This window comes from Dermochelys coriacea, chromosome 16, assembly GCF_009764565.3.
Source record: "Dermochelys coriacea isolate rDerCor1 chromosome 16, rDerCor1.pri.v4, whole genome shotgun sequence".
Classification (NCBI taxonomy): domain Eukaryota; kingdom Metazoa; phylum Chordata; order Testudines; family Dermochelyidae; genus Dermochelys; species Dermochelys coriacea.
Genome location: NC_050083.1, coordinates 21,209,174 through 21,234,816, shown reverse-complemented (window position 1 = coordinate 21,234,816; position 25,643 = coordinate 21,209,174). Strand labels below are relative to the sequence as shown.

The window sequence follows — 25,643 nt, the reverse complement described above, 5'->3', positions numbered from 1 at the left end:
CACCCCATCCCTGTCTCCCCATATCCCTGACACCCCATACCCCGGCCTCCTATTGCCCCCATCCCTGACACCCCATCCCTGTCTCCCCATATCCCTGACACCCCATACCCCGGCCTCCTATTGCCCCCATCTCTGTCTCCCCATATCCCTGACACCCCATCCCTGTCTCCCCATATCCCTGACACCCCATACCCTGGCCTCCTATTGCCCCATCCGACACCCCATCTCTGTCTCCCCATATCCCTGACACCCCATACCCCAGCCTCCTATTGCCCCCATCCCTGACACCCCATCCCTGTCTCCCCATATCCCTGACACCCCATACCCCGGCCTCCTATTGCCCCATCCGACACCCCATCTCTGTCTCCCCATATCCCTGACACCCCATACCCCGGCCTCCTATTGCCCCATCCGACACCCCATCCCTGTCTCCCCATATCCCTGACACCCCTGTGCCTCACTCCATATCCCCGCACACCCCCTCACCGCAGGGGGGAAATGAGGGGGCTCCTCCCCAAGGCAGCCGGAAACCAGAGGGGCCCCGAGCCCCGCCCCGAGCGCGGCGGGGCGGGGTCTGGCGCCCGGGGGCGGCCCCGGGGCGCTCAGGGCGGAGGGAAGCGGCGGGCGGGCTGCGGCCAGTCGGCGGAGCTGAGGGCCGCGGGTCGCAGCGGACCCGGCTATGGCTGACAAGCAGGGAGCGAGAGCTGACCGCACGCGGCAGGTCCCGGACACCTTCAGCGGTAAGGCGCGCGGCGCGCGGGACTCGCCCCTTCCCGCGCAGTCGGGACCGGCCGCTGCGGGCCCAGCCGGAGCCTCGCGCTCCGCGCCCCCTTCTCCCCTCAGGGCGCCGCCGGCCCCGCTGGCCGCTCAGGAGGGGGCCCGTGTGACCCCGGACCGCGCTCGCCAGGGCGCCGAGCGGAGCGGGGGGGGGGGGTGTCGAGGGGAACCCGCGGCCGCCGGAACGGGGCTGCTCCCGGTAGCCGCTCACGGCGGGGCGGACCCAGGGCAAAGTTCGCTTCAGACGCTTCCCAGCCCGTTCCCTTCGCCCCCGCTCCGGGCACCGCTAAATCCTGCCAGCAGCTTCTGTCCCGCCGCCGCCGAGCGCCGGATCTTGTGACCGGGGCAGGGTTGCCGGGTGTGGTCGGGCACGCGACCTCTTTAATTAAACATTAACCGCTAATTGCGGGAGGCTCCTTCGCCACCTGAAGCGAGACACGAGCCCGCCGTCGAACCTCCGCGTCCCCACACGCCCCATCTGGAGCTGGGCGGGCCGCGTGTCCCGGTTTCATAGGGGCAGTCCCGGTATTTGGGACTTCTTTCTTACATAGGCACCGATCACCCCCCGGCGCCTTGTCCCGGGTTTTCACCTTGGTCACCCTAACGGGAGGTTCGCATGCAGCCCCCAGCAGAGACCGGGGGAAAGGCGAATACAATACCGTGCTGCGTTAAACAAACACAGGCGCAGCATCGTTTTCCTTCTGCAGAGTAAAGTTTCGGAGCGGTATGAGGTCAATGCTCAGTTGTAAACTTTCGAAAGAACTGTAACGTTTTGTTCAGTTATGAACTTTTCAGAGTTAGGAACAGCCTCCAGGCCCAAAGCGTTCGTGGCTCTGAAGTTCGACTGTATGGCCAAGAACAAAAGGTGGGGCACAGGCCTCTGATAAGATTCCCCACCTCGGAATGGGGTACACAGTAAAAAGGGATGAGCTGGAGGTTTGAAGTTGTCTTAATTTTTTAAATAAATCTAAAGTTTTCACAGTTCCTTGTATGAGGTGTCAACTTGTGAGTCTGGTTAGCTCAGCTGATAAAGCATCAGACTTTAATCTGAGGGTCCAGGGTTCAGATCCCTGGTCAGGTGATAAACTATATCTTGCAGGGGAGGGATAGCTCAGTGGTTTGAGTTCTGGCCTGCTAAACCCAGGGTTTAAGGTTTAAACCTCAAGATTCAATCCTTGAGGGAGCCATTTGGGGATTGATCCTGCTTTGAGCAGGGGGTTGGACTAGATGACCTCCTGAAGTCCATTCCAACCCTGATATTCTGTGTTTCTATGAACTTGTAGTAATGAGAATAAGAAGGTAGGGAAAGGGGGTTCATTTCATTAGCAAATGACCAGTAGAATGATGTACCAGATTTGCAGTTTTCTTTTGGACTGTAAATAACATGGCTGGATCACTAAGAAGTTAAACAACGTACAATTAAGATCCTTGTCAACAAAGCTAGACCCCCCCTTAGGGAATTCTAACTGTAAATGAGAATAAGAAGAACTGATTTGTTTACTCCATTAACTGTGTTTGGTATTAGCAAAATGTTAGGTGGATGATACTGACTGACCAGATTATTCAGTATAATAGTGAATTTTAAAACAAACTGTTTTATTAAGGATGGGATGGTGAAAATAGCATCACATCCTTGTAATTTAGGAAGTGGCTGATGGTTCCACAGGATTGGTGGGATGTGAAACAATCCTGATAGGAAGATTTTCAAAATAATCATAATGGAAGTTCATACCACTTTTATTTTAACCAAATATTAATTTGTATGTACACACATACGCGCTTGCATCACTAGAGACAGATCAGTCTTCTTCAATTTCCACTTTTTTCCTCAGTTTCTCAGTGATGCTTTATATTATCAGTTTGGGCTATACTAGAAAAAGTTAGAATATTCAACATTCTTTGGTCTTTTGGGTGTCATATATTATCTGTTCTTATCACTTTAACATCTCATATGACCTCTCAGAGTTGGTTTTCAGAGGATGAACTCAATATAACGTATTTTCCATGTCTTATCATCCTACAATACTAATTTGACTACTGAAAACCAGTTTATTTTGTTATTAAATACATGATGTAATGGAGATTGAGACTGCTAGAATGCAACTAAATATGGGTTTGTTCTGCACTGTAGCCAGTTTGGGGTGGAGAGAATTATTCATAAGATTGTTTAAATATAAAGGTTTAGTTGAGCAGTTTGTGTTGTGTAAATATCAGCATGCCTGTTTGTATTGTCAGGCATGTGGCCAAAGCCTAGTTCCGATATCCACTGAAAGGATCTATATCATTCTTTGTGTATCTTGGATGTTAATAACTAAACCAGTCATTTTGAATAAGTGCCTGGAATAAGATTAAGTCAATTTCTCTCTTACCTTTTCATATTCCAAGTTATCAATCATTCAGAAGTTATTGTATGCTTTATGTTCTCATGGAGGCTAAGATACCGGCTGTAAATTATTTTTGCTATAGTAGATGAAGTATTTATACAGTAAATTGTTACGACTTATTAATGTCTATAATTATTTTGATTCAGTACAATTTGCCATCATTAAATCCATTCATCGCTTCAGCCATTAATGCAGAATGAAGTATTAATTGCTTATAAGGAGATAGAGTTGCTTAACTGTAACCAAGGAGAAGTAGAGAAGCTTGTGTAAAAGGTCCGTTGCTGGCTCTAAGGGTACAAATTTGTCATCCTTTTGATTGACAGGATCCTACCCAACTGGTTAGGAGAGGATCAGTAGTGGTAATAGTTCACTAGAGACCAAAATAACAAACTTGCGCAAGGGAACAAAGAACAAACCCAATAGTTTATCAGTGAGTGTGCCCCAATAGGATGGAAGCATCCTAGAGGGACAGAAACTCGGTCCTCATCCCATTAACTTTTTTTAAAATTGATATTCATGAAATGTGTTGAACTGACATACCCGGAGAGTTAAGTCATCTGTTTTAAGTATAGGTACAGCATGGGCAATACAAATACAAGTTTCTGCCCCAACACTGGCTTGTAGAGAGACTTTCTTTTAGGGATGAATGGATAGTTCAGTCCTCACTTTTCTATTCTGCCTTGCTGCTAAGGGGGTAAATTGGTGCCAGTGGTGGTGGCTTTTGTGATATGGACAACTCTATTCTTAGCTGGACTGAGACTGCCAAACTTGCTATATTGTCTATTGGTCAGAGTATTTCTGATCCTGAGGGGATCCTTAAATCTCTGAATGCTGACCTGACTTCTTAATCATGTTTACGATCCCAAACTCTATATACAAAACCCAGTTGTGATGTTACAAACAGAGGATGACTGATTTTTAAATAGGGAGTAAGCAACAGAAGACCAACAGTTAATGAAACAGACCTTGTTTTCTTGCAAATGTCTCTTATAATAAACAATAGAAGGAAATATTTACAAACAATACCATTTGTTTTGTATTTTAATATGTATTTTGAAAAGTTACAGGAGACATCAACAGCAAGCTAAGAATGCTAAACAAGTGATATGGTATGGAAGTGGTTCTCAACCAAGGGTATGCAGAGGTCTTCTAAGGGGTACATCAACTCATCTAGATATTTGCCTAGTTTTACAACAGGCTACATAAAAAGCATTACCAAAGTCAGCACAAACTAACATTTCATACAGACAAAATGAGAAAATAAGCAATTTGTCAGTAACAGTGTGCTGTGACACTTTTTTGTATATTTATGTCTGATTTTGTAAGCAAGTAGTTTTTAAGTGAGATGAAACTTGAGGTACACAAGACATATCAGACTCCTGAAAGGGGTACAGTGGTCTGGAAAGCTTGAGAACTATTGTGGTATGATATGGCCCAGAAGCTGTTTAATGGACATGCGGGATCTGCCTTTCAAAGAATTGTGCACTCTTGACAAGCAAGTTTTTTTTTCCTCTTCACATGCTGAAGATGTATCTACACGGAAGAATTAGAATTTGTATTACAACAATAGGTGAAGTTTCACCTGTGCTAAGCTGCTAGCGCATGTGGGACTCAGATACTTCTGCCTATGAATAACTCTGCTCTGAGGAGGTTGATAGCACTGATGTAAACAGCTTGCTGTTGCTGGTGCTGCTGAACTACTGCTGGTAGTTGCTGTAATACAGGTACTGACTTTTGTAGACCTTGACCGCTCTAGGGAGTTATGGCTCTGAAAAATGATGCAATTCTGTAAGTGGTAGCCGTGGTGGCAGCTGTAGTGTAGATGGGACTCAGGCATTTTTGCCAGCATGTAACACTACCTCAGTTTTTGAGTCTCTTACTGTGGAGGAATTATCTAATGGGTTTTCTCTTTGTTCACTATGATTATTAAAGTCAGTTTTTCAGCAGTTGCCTAAAAGATTACTGTAAAAATATATTAAATCTTAAATTTGTATGCTGAGCAATAAATGATAGTGATCATACAGTGTGCGAGTGAATTTTTTCTTCTCCTGAGATGGAGTGGAACAATATTTGTCCTGTCAAGTTTGACTATGTAGTGATATGGAAATGTTCATTCCTACTAATTATTTCATATGAAATGCTGTTGAAATTTGTGTATGATTGTGAAATATTTGATTAATCAGAGCACTCCTTTCCTGATAAATCCTGTGATAAATGGTAGGAATTCCTAAATGAGCTAATTCCAGAGCGTTAATTGGGTGTAAAAAGCCAAGCAAGGCACGAACTATCTCTGTTTTGAATGGCCTCTTGAGCTCATCCTGACAACTTCTTTTGTGATCTCATGAGTATCCTGTCACTGAAATATGCTATTAAATATTGTTACAGCAATAAAATACTGATGAAAACTACCTTTCTGCTCTCACGATAAAAGTGTGTTTGTTCATGTGAATTCCATTAGCATTGCAGAGCTGTATTCTACCCAGTTTTATATTGGATTTGACTTTGGATAAGTGAATTGAAATATTCTATTTTTAAATGCCTTTTTAAAAAGAAGGCTGAACTCTCAAACATATGTTAAACAACTTCCATCCAGGAAAGATCTTTCCATAACCTCTTAATTGGTAGCTCTGAGAAGCAGCAGTGGAACTGGAAGTCTGATTGTGGGGAAAAGTTTCCTAGGATTTGGGAAGGGTAAAAGCTTGTCTAGTCACTGAAAAATCTGATTCTATACAACAACAGATTGCTCCTTAGTAGGTTTAAGCCAAAACCTTTCATGATCCTTTTCAAAATCTGAATACTCACAAGCAAAGACTAAATACAGTTGAATAACCCAGTGATTGCTCACCAGAAATTGTTTGCAGGTTTGGCAAACTGTATTTCCTTCCTGAATATGCAGGCATTTTGTGTCCACTATACACAATTTCTTTGTGGAGGAGAAGGAAGAGGAAGATACAGATGTTACATTTTGAAGGCTCTTAGAAACCAGAAGGGCCAAATTTAAGAAGGACGGATTGCAGCACTTTAGCTGCTGATATATATCATATCTACATACGGTTCTGCATCTCCAGTAAGCTGACATAAATGACTGTGAACATATGGGTATATATTATAGTCATTTTTTGGTAACCTACCTCTTACTATATTATCACTTTAGTTATATATTAAATAGAGTAACAAAACTGCAGAAGCTGATTTTCCCCACCTTCCCTGTCTTAATAGAACAGATAATCAAATTCACCAGCTTTACAAATTGATTGAAAATTAAGGTATTCAGCATAATTTGACATAGTGAGCAGGGATTTATGTAATCCATTAATCTAATATGTAAGCATTGTAGATAACATGCACTTGTGGCAGTGGTTATGTGTGGGTGTGAGGACCACAAACCTGTAAAATCAGCTTCTAGCTGTGTATGTTTTCTGTCAGATTTTGGAGACTATGGCCGCTTGTGGAAAGAACCTCAGGCAAAATCCTCCTCATACCAAAGGGGAGTACTATCATATGTATATTCTCCCCCTCTTCCCACAGGCAAGAGTGGCTATCCCCTTGCCATTCCTCTCACAGGAGTTCCAAATGTGTAGGGAGAGCAGAATATTGAAGTTCAACACAGTGACACCTGTACAGGAACTCATCCTTATTAGGCAACTACTTCGTATAAGATGTGGCCCAAAATATACTGAGTAAAATTCTTTTCCTCCTGTTTAAGCAGCCAATTTTTGTCAGTTTCTTGGTTGGTTACATAAACCAGATTTCACTGAACTACTTCGTGGAAACAAAGATAAACTTGCTCTGAATTTGCAGAATTCAGTCTCTCTCTGCTCACCTGTTTCTATTTGGGAGAGACTCCCTCTTATTTACTAGATACAGTAAATCTATTACTGTACAAATACATTTATCTGACCCTCCATTAACTGGCTCTCTGCGCTAACCGGACAACCAGACTTCAGGGCCAGAAGCAGGTGATCTCTCCTGTGGCGGCTAGATGGCACTGCAGCGATTTATTTTCCAATTCTCCAGTTTACCAGATTTTTGATTATTCTGTCTGGCTCCGGTCCAAATTAGATTGGATAAATGGGGTTCTGTTGCACTGAGGTTTAAAGTATGGATTTCCATATTTTGTATGATAAAGCTAAATCCTTTATTTTAGGTTAGATTGCTATGTGCTGGGGCCACTGCCAATCATGTTGACCAATATTGTTTCCTTCTACTCCCCTATCTGTATCCATCTGTTGACTTTTATTTTATGCTTAGATTGTAAGCTTCTTGGGGCGGAGAGGCTTTTTGTATTTGTACAGCACCTAACACAATGGGGTCCTGGTCCATGACTAAGACTCCTAGGCCCTACATTAATGCAACTAATAATAATTTGTTTTTGATGAGCTTTTATATAGTGCTCACTGCTGTAGTATCAGATGATCTCATGGACCCACAGGTTAATCCTCACAATATGCCTCTGGGATGGGAGGAGTGTCATTTTACAGATATGAAAGTGAGGCAGCTTCAGTCACCCCAGGAAGGCTGTGGTAGGACCAGGAACAGAACCCAGTTCTCAGAATCCCGGTCCAGTGCACAAACCATTCTTCCTCTCTGCCCATTTCCAGCTCAGTCTGTTAATCTGTCTTCATCTGATTCTCTTGTTCCCGTGGAACTGGAACTCCATTCTCCAGTTACCTGTGCTGAAACCAAAACGTGTCTTTATTCATTTGCTGCTGCTTTCAGCCTGAAACCTAGTAGGCTGCATGCCTGTTTTCTTAGTGATTTTGTTGTCGATTATTTGGCGGGCATGTAGTGAAAAGAATGATTTGTTCTCTCAGAGTAGCAGCCGTGTTAGTCTGTATTCGCAAAAAGAAAAGGAGGACTTGTGGCACCTTAGAGACTAACAAATTGAAAGCTTATGCTCAAATAGATTTGTTCTTTGTCACCCTCTGCCAAGCACTATGGTACTGTAGTTAGAATCTGTTAAAAGTGTGTGGGAGGTGGACTGAGTCCAGGAATGAATGGTGTATATATAAAGCTGTGTGAAATCTTTTTTTTTTTTTTTTTTTTTAAATCTACTTGATCTCAGGAGATGTAGTGTCTGTCCAAGCAAAAGGCACAGGGCTGAGACAGGGCACCAAACATATTACAATATCATCTTTCTTTTTTTTCTTTTTTTCCCCCCTGTGACTTTAGTGCCACCAAATGGTAATGAAATCGCTGTCCCGGAGAGCCAGTCTGAGCCTGACCACCTACACTGCAATGAAACACAACCCCTGAGCCTGAGAATTGTGAACCTGAGTTAGCTGGTACGGGCCAGCTGTTCGTTTTTAATTGCATTGTGAACACACTATGAATGGCCAGTTTTTGACAGCTGATTGCTTAATAGTTTTGTGCACAATTGTTTATCATTTCCTTGATTACCAAACTGCAGCAATAGTTTTTGTCCTCTGTATGTCTCCATTACCCACAAATAACTTTATTACTCAGAGCTACTAAGCAACAGGTCATGGGATCTTTCCTTCAAGAAGCCCTGAATTGGTATTGTGAGCACATTCTTGAGCTTGAGCAAACTTGTCTTTTGATGTTTCTTTTCATTCTTGGCTAAGGACAGGTGGCTAATCAGTTCCCATCTTTCTGAGTAATACTGGATTGTGACCTCCATCCCCCATCAAGAGCAAGCTAGTTACATTGTCTTAGCTGAAAGGCCAAAGAATACCTCAGAGCTGATCTGTTGACTGAAGGAGGAAACTAAGCCTCAGGGCTTCTTAGACTGACTTCTTACGTGAGGTGGTCAGATCAGTTTAGGCCTAAATTTTCAAATTTTTGGTGTCTCAATTTTTGAGACCGTTGGAGCACGATTTTTTGGAGGCACTGAATAGATGCAGCTCTTACTGATTTCAATTGGGGTTCTTGGTGCTCAGCCTCTCTAAAAAGCGGGTCCTAGCTGTCTAAAGTTAAGTGCCCAAAGTCAGTGGACACACTTGAAAATATAGACTTTAACCTCTCTAAGAGTGTCCCAATCTGTGAAACGGAACCATACTTACCTGCAGGACTTGATAGAGCAGGGAACATGCAGGTTAATCCTTTGTGAAGCTGTTGAGTTACTTTGCTGTAGGAACTATATATAGGGCAGGGGTGGCCAACCTGAGCCTGAGAAGGAGCCAGAATTTACCAATGTACATTGCTGAAGAGCCACAGTAATCAGGAGCCCCCGCATCAGCTCCCCCCACCACTTCCAGTGCCACCCGTCCACCGGCAGCCCCGTTGATCAGCACCTCCCCCTCCCTCCCTGCACCTCCCGCTCAGCTGTTCCGTGGCATGCAGGAGGCTGGGGTGGGGGGGGAGAAGTGAGGGCACCGCAGACTCTGGGGAGGGGTGGAGTGGGGGCATGGCCTGTGGCAGAGCCAGAGGTGGTTGAGCAGTGAGCACCCGCCAGCACACTGGAAAGTTGGCACCTGTAGCTCCAGTCCCGGAGTCCGTGCCTATACAAGGAGCTGCGTATTAACCTCTGAAGAGCCGCATGTGGCTCCGGAGCCACAGGTTGGCCACCCCTGATATAGGGAATTGCAATTTTATTGATTACGGAAAATAATCCGTTGTGTGTTTCCTGAGGGGAAAGACACAGAAGTCTTCAAATAAAACCCAGTTGAAGCTGATAGGTACTCTGACCACTATTCTTAGAACTCCAGTATCTGATTAGCACAGTCCATTGCTTAATAAATCCCAGGTCCTGTGAAATGGATTGAAAAGCGGAGTTTGGCAATTATGTCAGGATAAAATGACTTTTTGTTTACAGTTGAGCATGCACCATCTTGATGTTTGTGGAATATAGCAAAACCCAGAAGCATGGTCCAAAGGAAAGTCTTATAATTTAGATGTTAAAGGATTGTGTTCTGTGTATCTTAGCATGATGATTTTTTTTTAAATTTTATTTCATTATTTTTGTATAGCTGTTCTTGTACTACATGTCAGAACTTTTGTTCTTAAGGATTTTAAAGGGCTTAGGAGTCGGGGTGATGGTGGGGATGAGTTTCAGTGGCATGGTGATGGTTTTAATCCCCAAGTATTAATGCAGCCTTTGCCCGTGATCAGTTTCACCCTGAGAACTCCACAGTTGGCAACAGAGACTTTTGGCCACTAGTTGAGAATCTTAGCTGGAATGATAGGGAACTTCGTCTTCAATGAGTGTCCATTTTCACTGTTTGCACCCGACAGCTCAGCATCACCTGGTGGCAGTTGGCAGACTCCTCTCAAGCCCTGAACAATTCAGAACTACTGGCTGTTGTTCTTTGCTCCAGGAAGCCTTCCTCATGGAGTGTGGGTGAGAGAGAGAGCAGCCATTTCACAGCAGAGGACTAGCATGTATTCCTCTAATATGAGGAGCCTTCAGCAGGAAGGTGCTGAGCAGGAACATGTCCTTTGCTGAGGGTCCAAGATAGCTCCCTGGGCATTGTATCTCATCCTACTTTCTAGAATATTTTTTTGATAGGACAGCTCTGAGAATGGGCATCTTCTCTGGTCTTCAGTGATTTTGGGGATGGGAGGCAATTGCAGCACTTTGCACCTTCTGTGGTAGGTTACTCAGGATTCAGTGGTGTAAATCACTAGAATTATTTGCAGAAGCAACTGGTGTTTTATGCCTTTCTTTGGCAAACAGCAGTATTGCCTCTAAATCAGCCTGATAGACAGGTTTCTATTATTACTCCACAGTCTCTCTTGGCAGAGAGAGAGGAAATTGATTTGGGTAAAATATTGCAGTGCCTTAAATTTAATCTTTATATCTTTAAGGTATGTGGATTAAACATACTTCAATTCTGTGTTTTCATTCATTGGCCCAAATTCTGCTCTCAGATAGATACATTAAAGGCATTACATCTCAGAGAGTTTTACAAATTTACAAATGCATCCAATGAAGTGAGCTGTAGCTCACGAAAGCTTATGCTCAAATAAATTTGTTAGTCTCTAACGTACCACAAGTACTCCTTTTCTTTTTGCGAATACAGACTAACACGGCTGCTACTCTGAAACCTGTCATCATGCAAGGCACAAATTTTGTAGGAAGTAATAAAATAGGAGTCCTCGTAGTTTAACCTTAAATGAATTACATTAAAGACATTACATCTCAGAGCATTCCAAATGCAGCTTTAGTGACGTTACTGGAAGCAAAAACAGAATTAAGTCCATAATGTGGCCAACATTCTCTAATTCTAATGGGGTTTGGCTTTGTCCTAAGGGATGTTTCTCATGATGACTTGTAGCATGGAACATGTAGTTGTATCTTTAAATTGCAATAATGTAATAGAACAAAGATGGTTCTGCTTTAACTATTAATATATCTACATTTCTCTTCCAGAAGAGATCGACACTGGCCTTGGTGTGTGTGGATGGCTGCTAGTGATCTTTTCATTCCTCTTCATCCTTATTACCTTTCCAGTCTCAATCTGGCTGTGCATAAAGGTAAAGACATTCACATGAAAGCTTGATGTAAAGTTTAAAAGGTGCAGGATGTTTCCTAATAGTTTAACAACATTGTCCAATTCACTGTTTTGTCTCAAAACCCAGCTGTTCCTGATCCCTCTTATTTTGACCATAACATATGGCTTAGGACAGTCCTTAACATCTCAGGGTATTCAAGCACAAGAATTGCCATGTGTCTGTAATATCTGTCAGAAGGCTAATTTCAGTGGCATCTCAATTACTGCCCTGTAGGAAGGAAGAGGAAAGAGAAAATGCTGAGAGGTTGCGGGAGGAGAGAGGAATCCCAAATTTTCATCCTTGTCTAAACTGCATTGGAGGGTCAAAATAATAGCAAGAACAAGTATTAATTTTGAAGATGCACTCCTTACATTTATAATGGAATGACAAGCACTTACAAGGTTGTGTCATCACTAATTCCCTGAGCTTGGGGTTTCTGGACCCTGGGGAAATGCTAACTTCTGCTTATATTTTGGCTTAATCTAAATCCACCATGCATTTTGAATGCATTTCAATTGGGGCAGAGGAAATTATAAACCTTTTATTAAAAAGAAAAAAACACAAAACAACTTGAAAAATTAGAAATGGAAAGGCCATTAGACCCTATCTAGTCCATCTGCCCGCCTCAGTGCAATAGTGCTCCTGATAGTGTATTTCCAATGTTTTGTCCCCCTCCAGATGACAGAGCTGCCACCTCTATCCTTAGAAAATTACTCCACTCTCCAAAAAATTTAATCTTTAGAATATTTTTAGTATATGTTGCTTAGAACAGCTGGGGTGAGGACGTGAAAAGTATGCATGATATGTTCTGCAAGACCAGAGACTGTTCAGAGTTATCCTTAATATATTTGGAAGCCAAGATATTAAATTCTTGATGGAGACTTTTGTATTAAACATCTGATTTCTCATTACAGATCATAAAGGAATATGAGCGAGCCATCATCTTTAGACTTGGACGCATCGGAAGGGGGGGAGCAAAAGGACCAGGTCAGTCCTGTGTAGGATCCAGTATAAGGCATGTAATTCAGTTATAGGATGATCTGCAAGATGAAAGCACATTGGCCATGTAAAGGCACTTTATTAGCTTGATACAATTTTTTTTAAATTGACCCACCAAAATGAATGAATAGATTTCTTTGAAATTTAACTCAAACAAATAGGCATTGGGTGGCCTATCTTAGCTTAAGGTAAATGTTAATTGCCTAGAAAATAAAATATTTCAAAATTATATTACATGTCAGGTCCCCTGGAGTTTAATGGTGGTGGTTTTTTGAGCAAAACTGAAGAAATTTTTGTTTCCCTCTCTAATTTATTGGAGGGACTGTATGGTGTTGGACCTGTCTTTCAAACTAATTTCAGTAAAATTCCTCTTATCAAGGAGCCCCAATTATATTTAGTGGAGGTAATGTCTTCAACTTGCATTGATTAAATTGAATAGTTCTTTGTTTATACAGAGATTCCCTGTCCCCCAAGCTATTTGGATATATAGAATTCTACTCTTTACAATGGTAGAACATGCTCTATCTTTAAGGTGCTCAGGGTCTGAGGGCTAACTTGCCTAATAAATACATTGTAGGAAGTAATAAAATAGGAGTCCTTGTAGTTTAACCTTAAATGAATTCCATTAAAGGCACTGGATTCATAGCCCTTGAGAATGAAGGCTTCTGCTTATCCAGTGAGTAGTATGTTACAGGCAGTGACTGCCTAGCTTCCCTGTCTTCTCCCTACGAAGTGAGTCTTATCCAGCCCTCCTTGGGCTATGCATATTTTTAGGGGGAGAATAGGGAACAATGTATGAAACAAGCAATCTAAGCAAATTAAGGCATTTTTTTAAAATTAATATGTGGGGTAAAGTTTTCAAAAATGCCTACATGACTTAAGAACCTAGATGCCTTTGAAAATGGGACTTAGGTTCCTAAGTCCCTTAGGCACTTTTGAAAACTTTATCTGTGTACTTTAGAAGTGTGCCAGGACACTAAAGGATTACAACATTGATTTCAGCTGTCAAGCCTAATGCTGGGAATGAGGAGCGAAAACACTCATTTCCTGTCGTATCATCCCATGATCTCGGTGCTTCTGGAATGTTTCCCCATGTCTGGCACATTGGAAGTAAATAATGACATCCCCTCCCCAGTGCCACAGAATGTTATAACGCCTGCCTCCAAGAACGAGGTCCTACAAGTAGCCACTTGGGACCAGATTTTCAAAAGAGCTCAGCTCCCTAAACCAGAGTCAGATTTGCAGAAGAGCTGAATGCATTGTCACACATTGTTGATATCTCTTGAAAATCCTAAGTGAGAGTGCTAAACTCTTGAAAATCTGGACCCTGATAATGTCTGAACCCAATTTAAGATCCATTAACTGCTGTGCAAAACCCTGATAGTAAAATCAAAAGCTGCCAGGATCTTGACAAGTATAGCAGCACTATCTAGAAATGTTGAATTAGGATGACATGATCACAAATTGCTGCTAAAATAAACATGTATAAATGGTCCACTGTCTCATTGTGTGGGATTGATTTTTGTGTACAGGTCTGTTCTTCATCCTGCCCTGCACAGACAGCTTCATCAAGGTGGATATGAGGACAATCTCATTTGATATACCTCCTCAGGAGGTAAGTTTTTTCCCTTTTTCTAAGTGTCTTCTTTACTTATTATCAAATGTAAACAGAGTTCAAAACTCTGTACCCCTTTCTTCTCTTTAAGGTTCTCCGAACCCCCTTAGTACTTCCTGATTTGCTAGGAGATGTTTTCCAAGGAAATCTCCCCAGCTATTGCCCTATTAAAATATGTTGGTGTTGATCAAATCAGTTTTTTAAGACATGCCAGTGGAACTGTGTGTGGGATTCTGAGCAGTGTGATCTGACACATTAAAAAGTCTTTCCTTATGACGTTACTGCTCCAACAAGTTTGTAACTAATGTATTCTGGGGTGTAAGGGCAGCAAGAGAAGTTGGCCAAGCAGACCACATGCCCCCTCCTCTTCCATGACCCTTGGCAAAGGCCACAATCCCTTAGACATGGACTCTACTTTTCCCAGCCCTGCACACTGCAATGTGTTTTTATCATCATCTTAAAAGAAACTAATATTATAAGCAGCCTCATGACTTTATTTTGTGTATCATTTTCCCTTTCCAGAGATCATCTCTCCCTAAGTCACACTTTGTTGTATCTATCCTTGACTATAAACTCCTTGGAGAGAGGAGGTATCTTTGTTTTCTCAATTAAGTGCCAAGCGTGTCTCTTGCACTGCTTACAAATATTAAAAAAATAGTATAAACATAATAGATCATTAGAACTTGGCTTGGAAAATCTCTGCAGCATACCATTCCCACTGCAATCCAGATATAACATCTTAGTCCAATTAAAAGCGTGCAGTGGATGCTCAGCAAATCCATGTCTCATTCAGTTATCAACATCCATAAGAAAAGCAATCAATAAAGCTGGTGCCAGGCCAGATGAAATCCATTAGGCCTTCCTGCTGGCAAAACTAATTTCTTAAGTAGCCAGGTGATGAGTGGTTCCTCACAAGCTTTTCTAGAGTAGTTTTGGAGTGTTTTTCCCCATTCCTCCAGTTTACTAGGAGAGCCAAATTCAGTGCTTTAACAATTTAAAAAAAAAAAAAAAGTCATAACTTTGCTGTGGTTTGTTCCTACTATTCAGAGAGCTCACACTGCTGAAAGATCCCATAAAACCCCTGAAGAGCCATATTTACCTCTTCTGTTTTCTTTGCATTTTTTTTTTTTTTAAGGCTGGGTGCTGCTTGGGAAGTGCTGTTTTTAAGCAGCACCATTCCAGCTACTCTTTTTTAATCTCTGTGGAGGCATCTGAATGCAGAGCTCTGTGTTCCTTGGCAAGCTACGGTATTTTCCTCTCTCCTTTGAACCTGTTAAGAAGTAATATAAACATTGGGTCCTGAAGAAGAAAAAGGGCTTCTGCCCCGGGTCTGGTTAAGTTATCGTATGAGTGCTTGCAATTTACGTTTTATTTATGCACATAGAATGGTAGAGCAATTTAAAACCATCTCATCCAGCCAAAGTCAAAACTGTTTTATGTTCAGAGAGGAAAGAGCATAGTTAGGTGTTGTGTTGAACCTTCCTTTTCCTATGTATGTACTTTTGTAACCCCTGCTTTAAAGAGTAGAATGGAAAAAATCAAAGTCCTTTCTCTGTGTAAAGCAGGTGATAGGGGTGTTATAAACTGACGTAAATTGGTTGCCTCTTGCTATGCGTGGAGTGCTGGATTAGGCAACATGTAATTAAGCTATTTGTCTCCATAATGTCCTACAGCTATAAGAGTGCAAAAAAGATTATTCAGAAGAAAAGCATCTGCAGTTGCACGTATTGGGGAAGATACTTGCAAGGATTATCAGTGCCTTGGGCATTAACCGGCAGAAACCTCTGTCTGTTGTATAACTTTATAAGGCAAGGTATCTTATTTGGGGGTTTACACTTCTCTCTAAAGAAGCTGGCACTGGCCGCTGCTGAGACAGGGTCACATGCTAGGTTGGTTTTCCTTTTTGTGAGATAAGCACTGACTAATGGCATTGTCTTCTGTTTTACCCGCACCTACATGCAAATTCCTATTTTGAGGCATTCCTTTTAAAGAGCAGGGTGAAAATCACTTCCTTTTTTCCTATCTGGTTTCTAAGTAGGTCACCTACTTTGTTCTTGTTTTATATATTGACACACAGAATCAGGTGCATCTTATCTGATGAGTGTGGTCTCATAAGTAATGTACCATGGATGTGAGAATCACAAGCACCATATATCTGCTATGTGATGGCACCCATGTTATAAGTGACCTCCCCACATATACAAATATCAAACAAGTCATCTGTCATTATATGTTGTTTTGATAGTCTGCTTTTTTGCTCTTAACCAGAGAGCAATCCTTAACCATGTGCAAATTGAATGGTCCAAACTCCTACCTTTGCATTTAAACAAAAACAAAAAAGCTTGGAGTATTCTCAGCCCTATTGCTTTCTGAATGTTCTCAGAGCCTCCCCTGCCAGAAGGACCTAGGGATTTGGGCACTCAATGATGTACATTGCCTCACAGTACTATTCAGTCCAGGGTGCTAATATGAGCTTTTGCCCACACTCTGATATATGGTATCTGTCCTTTTATCTTGCCACTTTGCTTATGACAGATTAGTCTGCTCTGCTTTTGGGAAATATCCTGGAACTAGCAAAGCTTCCCATCTGCAGGACAGGTATATTTAGTGTAAATCTCTCTCTTTTTAATGAGTGGGGTTTTTTGTTTGTCTACCTATATGGGGATTTTTAACACCTCATGACCTTGAGGTCAATAACACCTTATTGCAAACCTAGCAAAAAGTTACTTTTCAGTGACAAGCGGCTTGACTTCAAATTCCTCCTAGTCTAAAGGAGTTTAAGTCTGAGATGGTTTTTTCACATATATGCGTATATATAAATATAAATATACATACACATGTGTGCCCCTACATAGTGTATTCTTTTGAGATAGAAACAACCTACAGTTTTCGGACTACCCTCTCCTAGCAGACTCTGGATTGTTTCCCACATAGTATTACCAGCATATAGTTGTGAGGGATAAAGATATAAATTTAGGTACAGACCTGAGTAGCTCTTAAATACTTTAACCTTGGGGGAAATGTTGACTCTTGATGCAATTTGGAACGAAAAAACAGCTTTATTATTTTTATGGATTTTATTACAAATTAATAAAAGGCAACCTTAAAATCAAAACTCCTACCTACTATAATTTTTACTGAACTAATTAAGGATTAAATAGCACAAGTATCAAATCAAAATTACAGTTAGAATGGAATCAACTATTCACCAGCTCATTGAATGAACACAATCAAGACATGACTCAGGAAGTTAATGTAACACATGATCAGTTTTATACATACACTCCCTGGAAACCTAAGGAGGTTCCCTGTTACTAGGTGACTTCTACAGCTGACTCGTTCCCTGACCAGTTAATTTCTACTATGGTGCACGGTGATTAACAGCCCGTAAGTTCCCTTTGGGAGCAGAATAGTTTGCACAGACACATTTGTATGGTCCATGTTAACACAAAAAGAAGAGGAGTACTTGTGGCACCTTAGAGACTAACAAATTTATTTGAGCATAAGCTTTCATGAGCTACAGCTTGCTTCATGAAGTACTCATGAAGTGAGCTGTAGCTCACGAAAGCTCATGCTCACATAAATTTGTTAGTCTCTAAGGTGCCACAAGTACTCCTCTTCTTTTTGCGAATACAGACTAACACGGCTGCTACTCTGAAACATGTTAACACAAAGTGATTTAAAATAGATCTTAGAATTTGGATTTGCATGTGCTATTTCTTACACACACACACACACACACACACACACACACACTTGCTCATTCACATATTAGAAAACGTTAGAGGAAAAATCATAATTAGGGGTGATAGGCTTCCCTGGCAAACCACAATAGGGAAAAGAAAAAGTTCAAGTAAAAAACAGAGAGTTGCTCTTTTTTAGTTCACTGGTCTTCAGAACATCAGAGGCAGGACTGCAGTTCAGGGAACCAGAAGATGTTGTCGCTGCTCGATACTTTATACTGGCTGGCAGCTCCTCCAGGCACTTGGTTGGTCAGGCTGACATGGTCTGTTCTTTCCTTCCTGGGAGAAGGAGAAGCAGCTGCCCTTCTTAGTGTTGTGATGGCCAAGGTTGATCACACCATCTTCTGCATTTATCTGGATCTTAAATGCTGTGATTATAGCTTGCTCCCCCCTTGGAAGCTCCCCAGAACTTTTCAGAGTATATCTGGGGTTACAGGTCTGGCTGAGGATGGGAGAGCTTGACCTCTGGCCAGTGTGAAAAGCCCATCTCTTACGGGCAGTTTGAGAATATATGTCACCAGACGTGCTCCAAAAATATCAGATCAACGGGAGATAACTCCACAGCTGTGCTTTTGGCTCTGCCGCCCGGTATCTTGTCTGGGGAGTTAGATTGTCAAGTACCTCTGAGTTTCTACATGTTCTTGATGTGAACAGTGATGTAATAGCTTCTTGTTTCTTATTTCACTTATACTTAGGCCTGGTCTACACCGGGGGGGGGGGGGGGGAATATCGATCTAAGATGCGCAACTTCAGCTACGAGAATAGCGTAGCTGAAGCTGACATATCTTAGATAGACTTAGAATCACTTACTTTGCGTCCTTGCGGCCCGGGATCAACGGCCGCTGCTCCCCCATCGACTCCACTTCCGCCTCTCGCCCTGGTGGGTTCCGGAGTCGATGGCAGAGCAATCGGGGATCGATTTATCACGTCTACACTAGATGCAATAAATCGATCCCTGATAGATCGATCACTACCCACCAAAGTGTAGACGTGGCCTTAGACTCATCCATACTTTACTATAGAAAATTCTTTCCTGGGTATCTGGCTGGTGAATCTTTCCCATATGCTCAAGGTTTAGCTGATTGCCATATTTGGGGTCGGGAAGGAATTTTCCTCCAGGGCAGATTGGAAGAGGCCCTGGAGGTTTTTCGCCTTCCTCTGTAGCATGGGGCACGGGTCACTTGAGGGAGGCTTCTCTGCTCCTTGAAGTCTTTACACCATGATTTTAGGACTTCAATAGCTCAGACATGGGTGAGGTTTTTTGTAGGAGTGGGTGGGTGAGATTCTGTGGCCTGTGCAAGAGGTCGGACTAGATGATCAGAATGGTCCCTTCTGAACTTAGTATCTATGAATCTATACTTCATTCCCTTAGTATTGCTTAAAATATTCTGGGCTTTTTCCTGGCAAAGAATTGGAGCGCTAACAATTGGTGACCTCATTGGATGAAGGTCATCTCAGAGCAAAACCCCTGTCAGATTCTATTAATATAAATCCTACTTAAGATTAGAAGAAGAAGAAAAAGTTTACAGAACCTAAAGAAAATTAAAAACTTATAGATTAGGCCTCGCTCAAATAGGCATCTTTTTTTCATTCGTTGTTGTTGTTCTGCTTAATTATTAGCCTTCTTACCTTCCTATAGATCCTTACCAAGGACTCTGTGACAGTTAATGTGGATGGAGTGGTTTATTACAAAGTTCAGAATGCCACCCTTGCTGTTGCAAATATCACAAATGCTGACTCGGCCACCCGGCTCCTGGCACAAACCACCCTGAGGAACGTTCTGGGGACCAAGAACCTCTCTCAGATCCTGTCTGATCGAGAAGAAATAGCACACAGCATGCAGGTATGAGCAGTGTTGGGTGTATTGCTTCTCAAATCAGAAAAGCTAAACTATAGGGCTAGGAGCCCCTTGCAGGGGCAGGCTTGTACACCAGTACAGAGAAGAGCTGAGCATATCTAGGTGAACCTTGGATTTGGGGTTTTGTATAAAGTTTCCATGAGAGCTGTCGCAACAGCATACAGATTTTAAAAGGAGCAAATAAGGCAATAATGGCTATGAGATCTAGTTTTTAGCTTTAAAAATTGTAGGTGGCAGGTTGGAGTAAAGAAAAATAATCCCAAAGAGGCAAAACTACTGCCTGACTCTAATAAAAAGGTCCTGCCCTGAGCTGTGAAGACAGAGGGATGCTAAATTGTGTTCATAGACCCTGGAGAAGACCCTCCCCAGCTTGGTGCAGACAGAATCTTGGGACAGAGGGAGGACCATTGTGCTGATCCCAGTTGCCTGAAGGGTGGGTTGCACTATAGTTCGAAGAGATGACCACCAGTTTGTGCATCCTTCTCAAAATGTTTGCGATTACATGGATCAACGATGACACAACAATCAGCTAAGTGCATCGAGATCCTCAGACACAAGGAGTAGTCCGAGTATTAATATTATTGACTCTCAATTCATGTGTTCTGTGTCTGTTTAAACACTACGTTTTTTTTGTTTTGTTTTTTTACCTATGATTTTTGTAATGTAGCCAAGTAAATGAATCTAGCATCCTTGTCCTGCCTCTTTAACAGGCCACACTCGATGAGGCAACAGACGAATGGGGGATTAAGGTGGAACGTGTGGAGATTAAGGATGTGAAGTTGCCAGTCCAGCTACAGAGAGCAATGGCTGCTGAAGCAGAAGCTGCCCGAGAGGCAAGAGCCAAGGTAATACAGTAGCTTCAACATACTTTGTGTTTTCATCAATAACTTCACGTGAAGCTCTCTCTGAGGATGGAGATCTTCAGCCAGACTAGCATGGGGTATGCAGGGTAAAATTTGTTGGTAGAGCTGTCTTTGGAAGCCAGAACTCATCCTGGATCACACCATCTGTCTCACTTTTATGAACCCTGAAATCCCTACCTTCCCCCCAAGAGCAAGTTCTGAAAAACTTAAATAGAATGGAGTTTTGAGAGATCATGTGATCTAGTGGCTGAAGTGTGAGACTGTCATGACTTCTGCATTGTTTCCAGCTCTTCTATTAACTTGCTGTGGCTTTAGACAAGGCCCTTGTACTCTGTCTCCATTTCTCCATTTGGAAAAAAAAATATATATAATGCATTAGGGAGGACATGAGGCTAAATGTTTGTAAAGTACTCTGCGCTCCTCCGCATTTCCGCAGCCCTCTTAATCCATTTGGTTGTGTTACTCCCTTTTGCTTGTAGTGAAGGGTGGGAAAATCTGATGTAAAGCATTTTAAGATCCCGAGATTTTTGGTTTTGATAGGTGGAAACTCAGCCCTGTTGCTAAGCCCTGGGAAGCTTTCTCACTTGAAAGAACCTTGTGCTGTGGAACTTGCTCCCTCTGGTGGTTTCCCGATCCTCTGGGGAACCCGGAAAGCATTTTGTGTGCTCTATATTTACCGAGGTAGCTTGAATGTGAAACTGCAGGTTATGTTTAAGAATTCCAGTCTGAGACAGTGGCCGATGCAGCTGGTCCCAGGGACTCCTGGTCCTGGGGCAGTCAGAGCAGCCGCTGGCCTCCCAGGGCTTCCCCATCCTGGCAGGGGCCAGAGCGGCAGCGGGCCCCCCCAGGACTCCGACCCCAGTGAGGGCTGGAGTGGCGGCGGGCCTCCTCGGGTTCCTTCCCTGTAGCAGGCCCCCAGCTTTCCCCCCCGCAGCACCCCCCTCCAAGATTTAATGGTGAGAATTTTTAGTATAAATCATGGACAAGTCAGGGGCCGCAAGTTTTTGGTTTTTAGCCCGAGACCTGTCTGACTTTTTTTACTAAAAATACTCATGATTAAATCGTAGCCTTAATTATCATATGCAGACAGAGGAGAGACTCACCCCTAGGGAAATAGTTAGTGAGCCCTCTTTAGCCACTTGTATATTCCTGTTTAAAAATTGTTCAGACTCTCTTATATTTCTGTGGGGAAATAAAAAGAAGAGCAAATCTGTATTTCATTAGACCCAGGTGCTATGAGTTACGGAAGGTGAACTTGGGAGGGCAGCTAGAAAAAGACCTTGGTTCTAGGTAGTAACTTGTATGTTCCAAATGATAATTCCTAGACCTGTTTTGCGGTATCTAAACGGTATGCAATCTGCAAATAATTTAACTTTAGTCTGATGGTTAAAAGGATGGAGAACCATTGCAAGAGTAATCAGAGTGGACTAGATTATATAGAAAGAAGTATCTTCCACATACCTATCTTGCCCCACTCAGGAACCAGTACACTATAATTCACGATGCCACCACCCTTATTCTATCCAGTCTGGCTTCTGTGGATTTAAAGGGATCTGGTATTGATGCACAGTCTCTGATCTGGGCCCCCGGTGGGATTACTAGCTGGTGAAGTCTATAATCATGCATTCTGATATTGTTGGTTTAGCTGTTTAGTATGTTGCAGTCACCCTTAAATCTGAGGACAGCCACTTTATATCTATCTCTCAGCTTGTTTCATAGCTTGATATTCAAAGTGAATCTTAGGTCACTGAAATATGAAGATAAGTTTATTCCTCTCTATCCCATCCTATCTCTCCCAGGGTGTAGCAGTAAAGTCAGTGAACAGGCTGCTTTGATTTAGCTTACAGTAGGAGTCATGTTTAATATATAACTTTATTGCAGTGGATTCAGGTTTAATTGGCCCCTCCTGGCTTCTCTGCTCAGGTTTCTGTAGTATAATTTCCACTAATACTCACAAGAAGTGCCTACAAGGTGCAGCAGTGTGTGTTATAGTCCCTTCTGCTGAATGCTGAAGGGGGTTGTTTGGCAGGATCCTGGCAAGCTGTTTCATAAGTAGGGCCCTCCTAAATTCACGGCCATCAAAAATGCATCACAGATTGGAAGTCTGGTCTCTCCTCATGAAATCTGGTCTTTTGTATGCTTTTACCCTATACTGTACAGAGTTCACGGAGGAGACCAGTGTACCCAAATTGGGGATCCTGACTCAAAAAGGAGTTGCAAGGTTATTTTAGCGGGGGGTCACGGGTATTGCCACGCTTACTTCTGCACTGCCTTCAGAGCCGGGTGGCTAGGGAGCAGCAGCTGTTGGCCGTGTACCAAGCTCTGAAGGCAGTAACCTGCCAGCAGCAGTGCAGAAGTAAGGGCGGCAATACCATACCATACCACACCACCTTACTTCTGTACAGCTGCCGCAGGGTACAGCCCAGCTCTGCAGGCAGCAACACAGAAGAAAGCGTTGCAGTACCACACCATGCCATCCTTACTCCTGCGCTGAACTGGCAGTGACTCTGCCTTCAGAGCTGGGCTCCTGGCCAGCAGCCACTGCTCTCCAGCTGCCCAACTCTGAAGGCAGTGCTGCCACTAGCAGCAGCGCAGAAGTAAGGGTAGTAGTGCAAACACCCCCCCCCACACACACACACACACAACTCCTTTTGGGGTCAGGACCCCTACAACACAGTGAAATTTCAGATTTAAATAGCTGAAATCATGAAATTTTTTTATTTTATTTTTTTTTTTTCAAATCCCAAGACCGTGAAATGGACCGTGAATTTGGTAGGGCCCTATTCATAAGGTACAAATCTCTTAAGTTGTAAACCAAATCTACACAAAGAGTGCCCAAAACTTTTGTTTGAAGATCTCCCCCTTTTTAGCACTGTCTTGTCTCACAACTGAAAAGGGTGAAATAGTCAAACGAGCCTCCATTTTACCACTGTGGTAGACCTGCTGTTGCATGCATTTTTCTTCCTCAGGTAATTGCGGCCGAGGGTGAAATGAACGCCTCCAGGGCCCTGAAAGAAGCCTCTATGGTTATTTCAGAGTCCCCTGCTGCCCTTCAGCTTCGCTACCTTCAGACTCTGACCACCATCGCTGCAGAGAAGAACTCCACCATCGTCTTCCCCCTGCCCATAGATATGCTGCAGGGCATCATGGGTGCTAAATGCTAAACTTGTTGGGATGTAGTGGAAGAGGGATCTTCCCCAGCAGGGCTGATCTGTGAAACCAAATTAGCTGCTAAAGCTTAAAGCAATGGTAGCAGAGGGGATCTTTAAAGGGGGCCTTTTTTGTGTGATACTTGTGTGTAAGTGAATGTGACTGACCAAAATCTTCTACAATTTATATAAACAAACTCTGCTCTTAATTTAAAATAGATGCTTATTTTAATGTTCCTGTGGATCACAAGCTTTTGTAACCTACACACACATCCTATTTGCAAATGGTATGATCACTTTGTGTGACAAGCTCAGTTTTGGAAGGGCTGTGAGATGATCACTCACCAGAGAAGTGGTTACCTCTCATCAGCCACACACACTCTCTGAGGTGATGTTCCCTTTAGAGAAAAGGGTCCCTGGCGCTGGGTGTGGAGGGAAAATGGCCCTTTACCACTTGCTTTGTGGCCAATAGCCTTGTAAGTTGGAATCTCTTGGTAGCCACACAGATTGCTCCTTCAGTTCTTCCCATTTGCTCAAGTAAAACAATGTGTATACTCAATATCTCTGAAAATCAGGTCAGCGGCTTCTTCCCTCTTGCCAGATACAGTTTGCCAGCACTGCTGAAATGAAACTTTCCACCCCTGTAACAGCAGAAAAGGTATGAGCACATTATAGTTATGGATACGTTTGTATACGCTATCCAGTTGTCACAGTTTGTGTGGTTGTCTATTGATTAATGCCTTTTTTAAAGCACTTAAAATGTCTCTGGATCTGCCTTTATTTGTGCATCCTCTTTTTCAAAGAATGTTCCTTTTAAAAAAATTAATAAATAAATAAAAAAATAAAAATAAAATGAGTTTCGTTTGTAAATAAGTAGCCTTTTTGGTCTTGATTTTAAATATGCTTGTAAACAATTTTGAAGTGCTATATGTTAGTCCTAAGACTTGCATCTCTTGCAAATAAGGTAAATTTAAAGTCTTATACTTAATTTTTTATAAAAGATCTATATACACAGCTTTTCTGTCCAGTAGAGGAAATTGGTGACTATTTTTACTTGTTTTCTGCTGAAAAGCAACATTTGACATTTAACACTTACAGTTGTGATTGCATACTATGTGAAGATTTCATAACCTTTTAAATTTTATCTTGTTAATCTTAGTGCAGTGTATGTGTGATGCAAATTAAACTTTTCTATGTTCCAGTGATAACTCTGCTAGCATAGTTATCCTGTTTTAAAGAATTGTGCAAGAAAAGAGAATTAGCTATTTGGTCCACCATTTCAAAATTCAGTCAACTCCCCTCTTTTTCTGATCTCAAAATTGGATTCCTTATTTGTAGTTTGGATTCACTTTGACTCGCTTACTAATGTAATACTAGAAGTTTCATTGCTTTGATCTTTACAATTGGTATTGCTCTGTGCAGTGCTACTAGTTTTACAAATCTGTCTCATCTGACAAAGCAAATGATCACAACAGAGAGGAAACGGGAAATAAAAATTCTCACCGTGATTTGCTAAACCAGAAGCACGTGGCTTCTTCAGTTCTGCTAATCCTTGCCTGCATGTGCATATCTGTGAAATGCACAGCCATATCTTGCACCTGTTTAGCAGATGTAATTGGAGATTGTGGTGAGATGTTGAGCCAGATTCTGCACTGGAACAACTCCACTGAACTAGTCCCCCCATCTTTAAGCATGGGTAGTTGGAGTGGAGGACAAAAACAAACACAAGAAAACGATGCATGGATTCCAGAAGTGCCCTTGTTCTCACTGCCCTTAATAAAGTATGTATTTTCTTGTTTAA

At 42.4% G+C, this 25,643-nt stretch overlaps 1 protein-coding gene across 2 annotated transcripts; it reads left to right on the top strand.

Annotated features, from left to right (window-relative positions):
* The first annotated feature begins 569 nt into the window (after nucleotides 1-569).
* Nucleotides 570-25,643, top strand: STOM (stomatin). Of its 2 annotated transcripts, none has more exons than XM_038374317.2 (7): nucleotides 570-740; nucleotides 11,494-11,597; nucleotides 12,530-12,602; nucleotides 14,147-14,229; nucleotides 19,612-19,815; nucleotides 20,541-20,675; nucleotides 23,663-25,643. In XM_038374317.2, the coding sequence occupies exons 1-7, from the start codon at nucleotides 680-682 to the stop codon at nucleotides 23,855-23,857; spliced, it is 855 nt and encodes a 284-aa protein (XP_038230245.1). In that variant the 5' UTR covers nucleotides 570-679; the 3' UTR covers nucleotides 23,858-25,643. The 2 variants fall into 2 exon arrangements, with proteins under 2 accessions (XP_038230245.1, XP_038230246.1); XM_038374318.2 differs by having other exon boundaries at nucleotides 590-740; nucleotides 11,497-11,597.

Bases quoted from the DNA above. Each gene is read 5' to 3' on its own strand.
- STOM (XM_038374317.2), top strand. From the start codon at position 680: ATGGCTGACAAGCAGGGAGCGAGAGCTGACCGCACGCGGCAGGTCCCG. The intron at 11,598-12,529 runs GTAAAGACATTC...TTCTCATTACAG, and splicing joins CAATCTGGCTGTGCATAAAG to ATCATAAAGGAATATGAGCG. The intron at 14,230-19,611 runs GTAAGTTTTTTC...ACCTTCCTATAG, and splicing joins TTGATATACCTCCTCAGGAG to ATCCTTACCAAGGACTCTGT.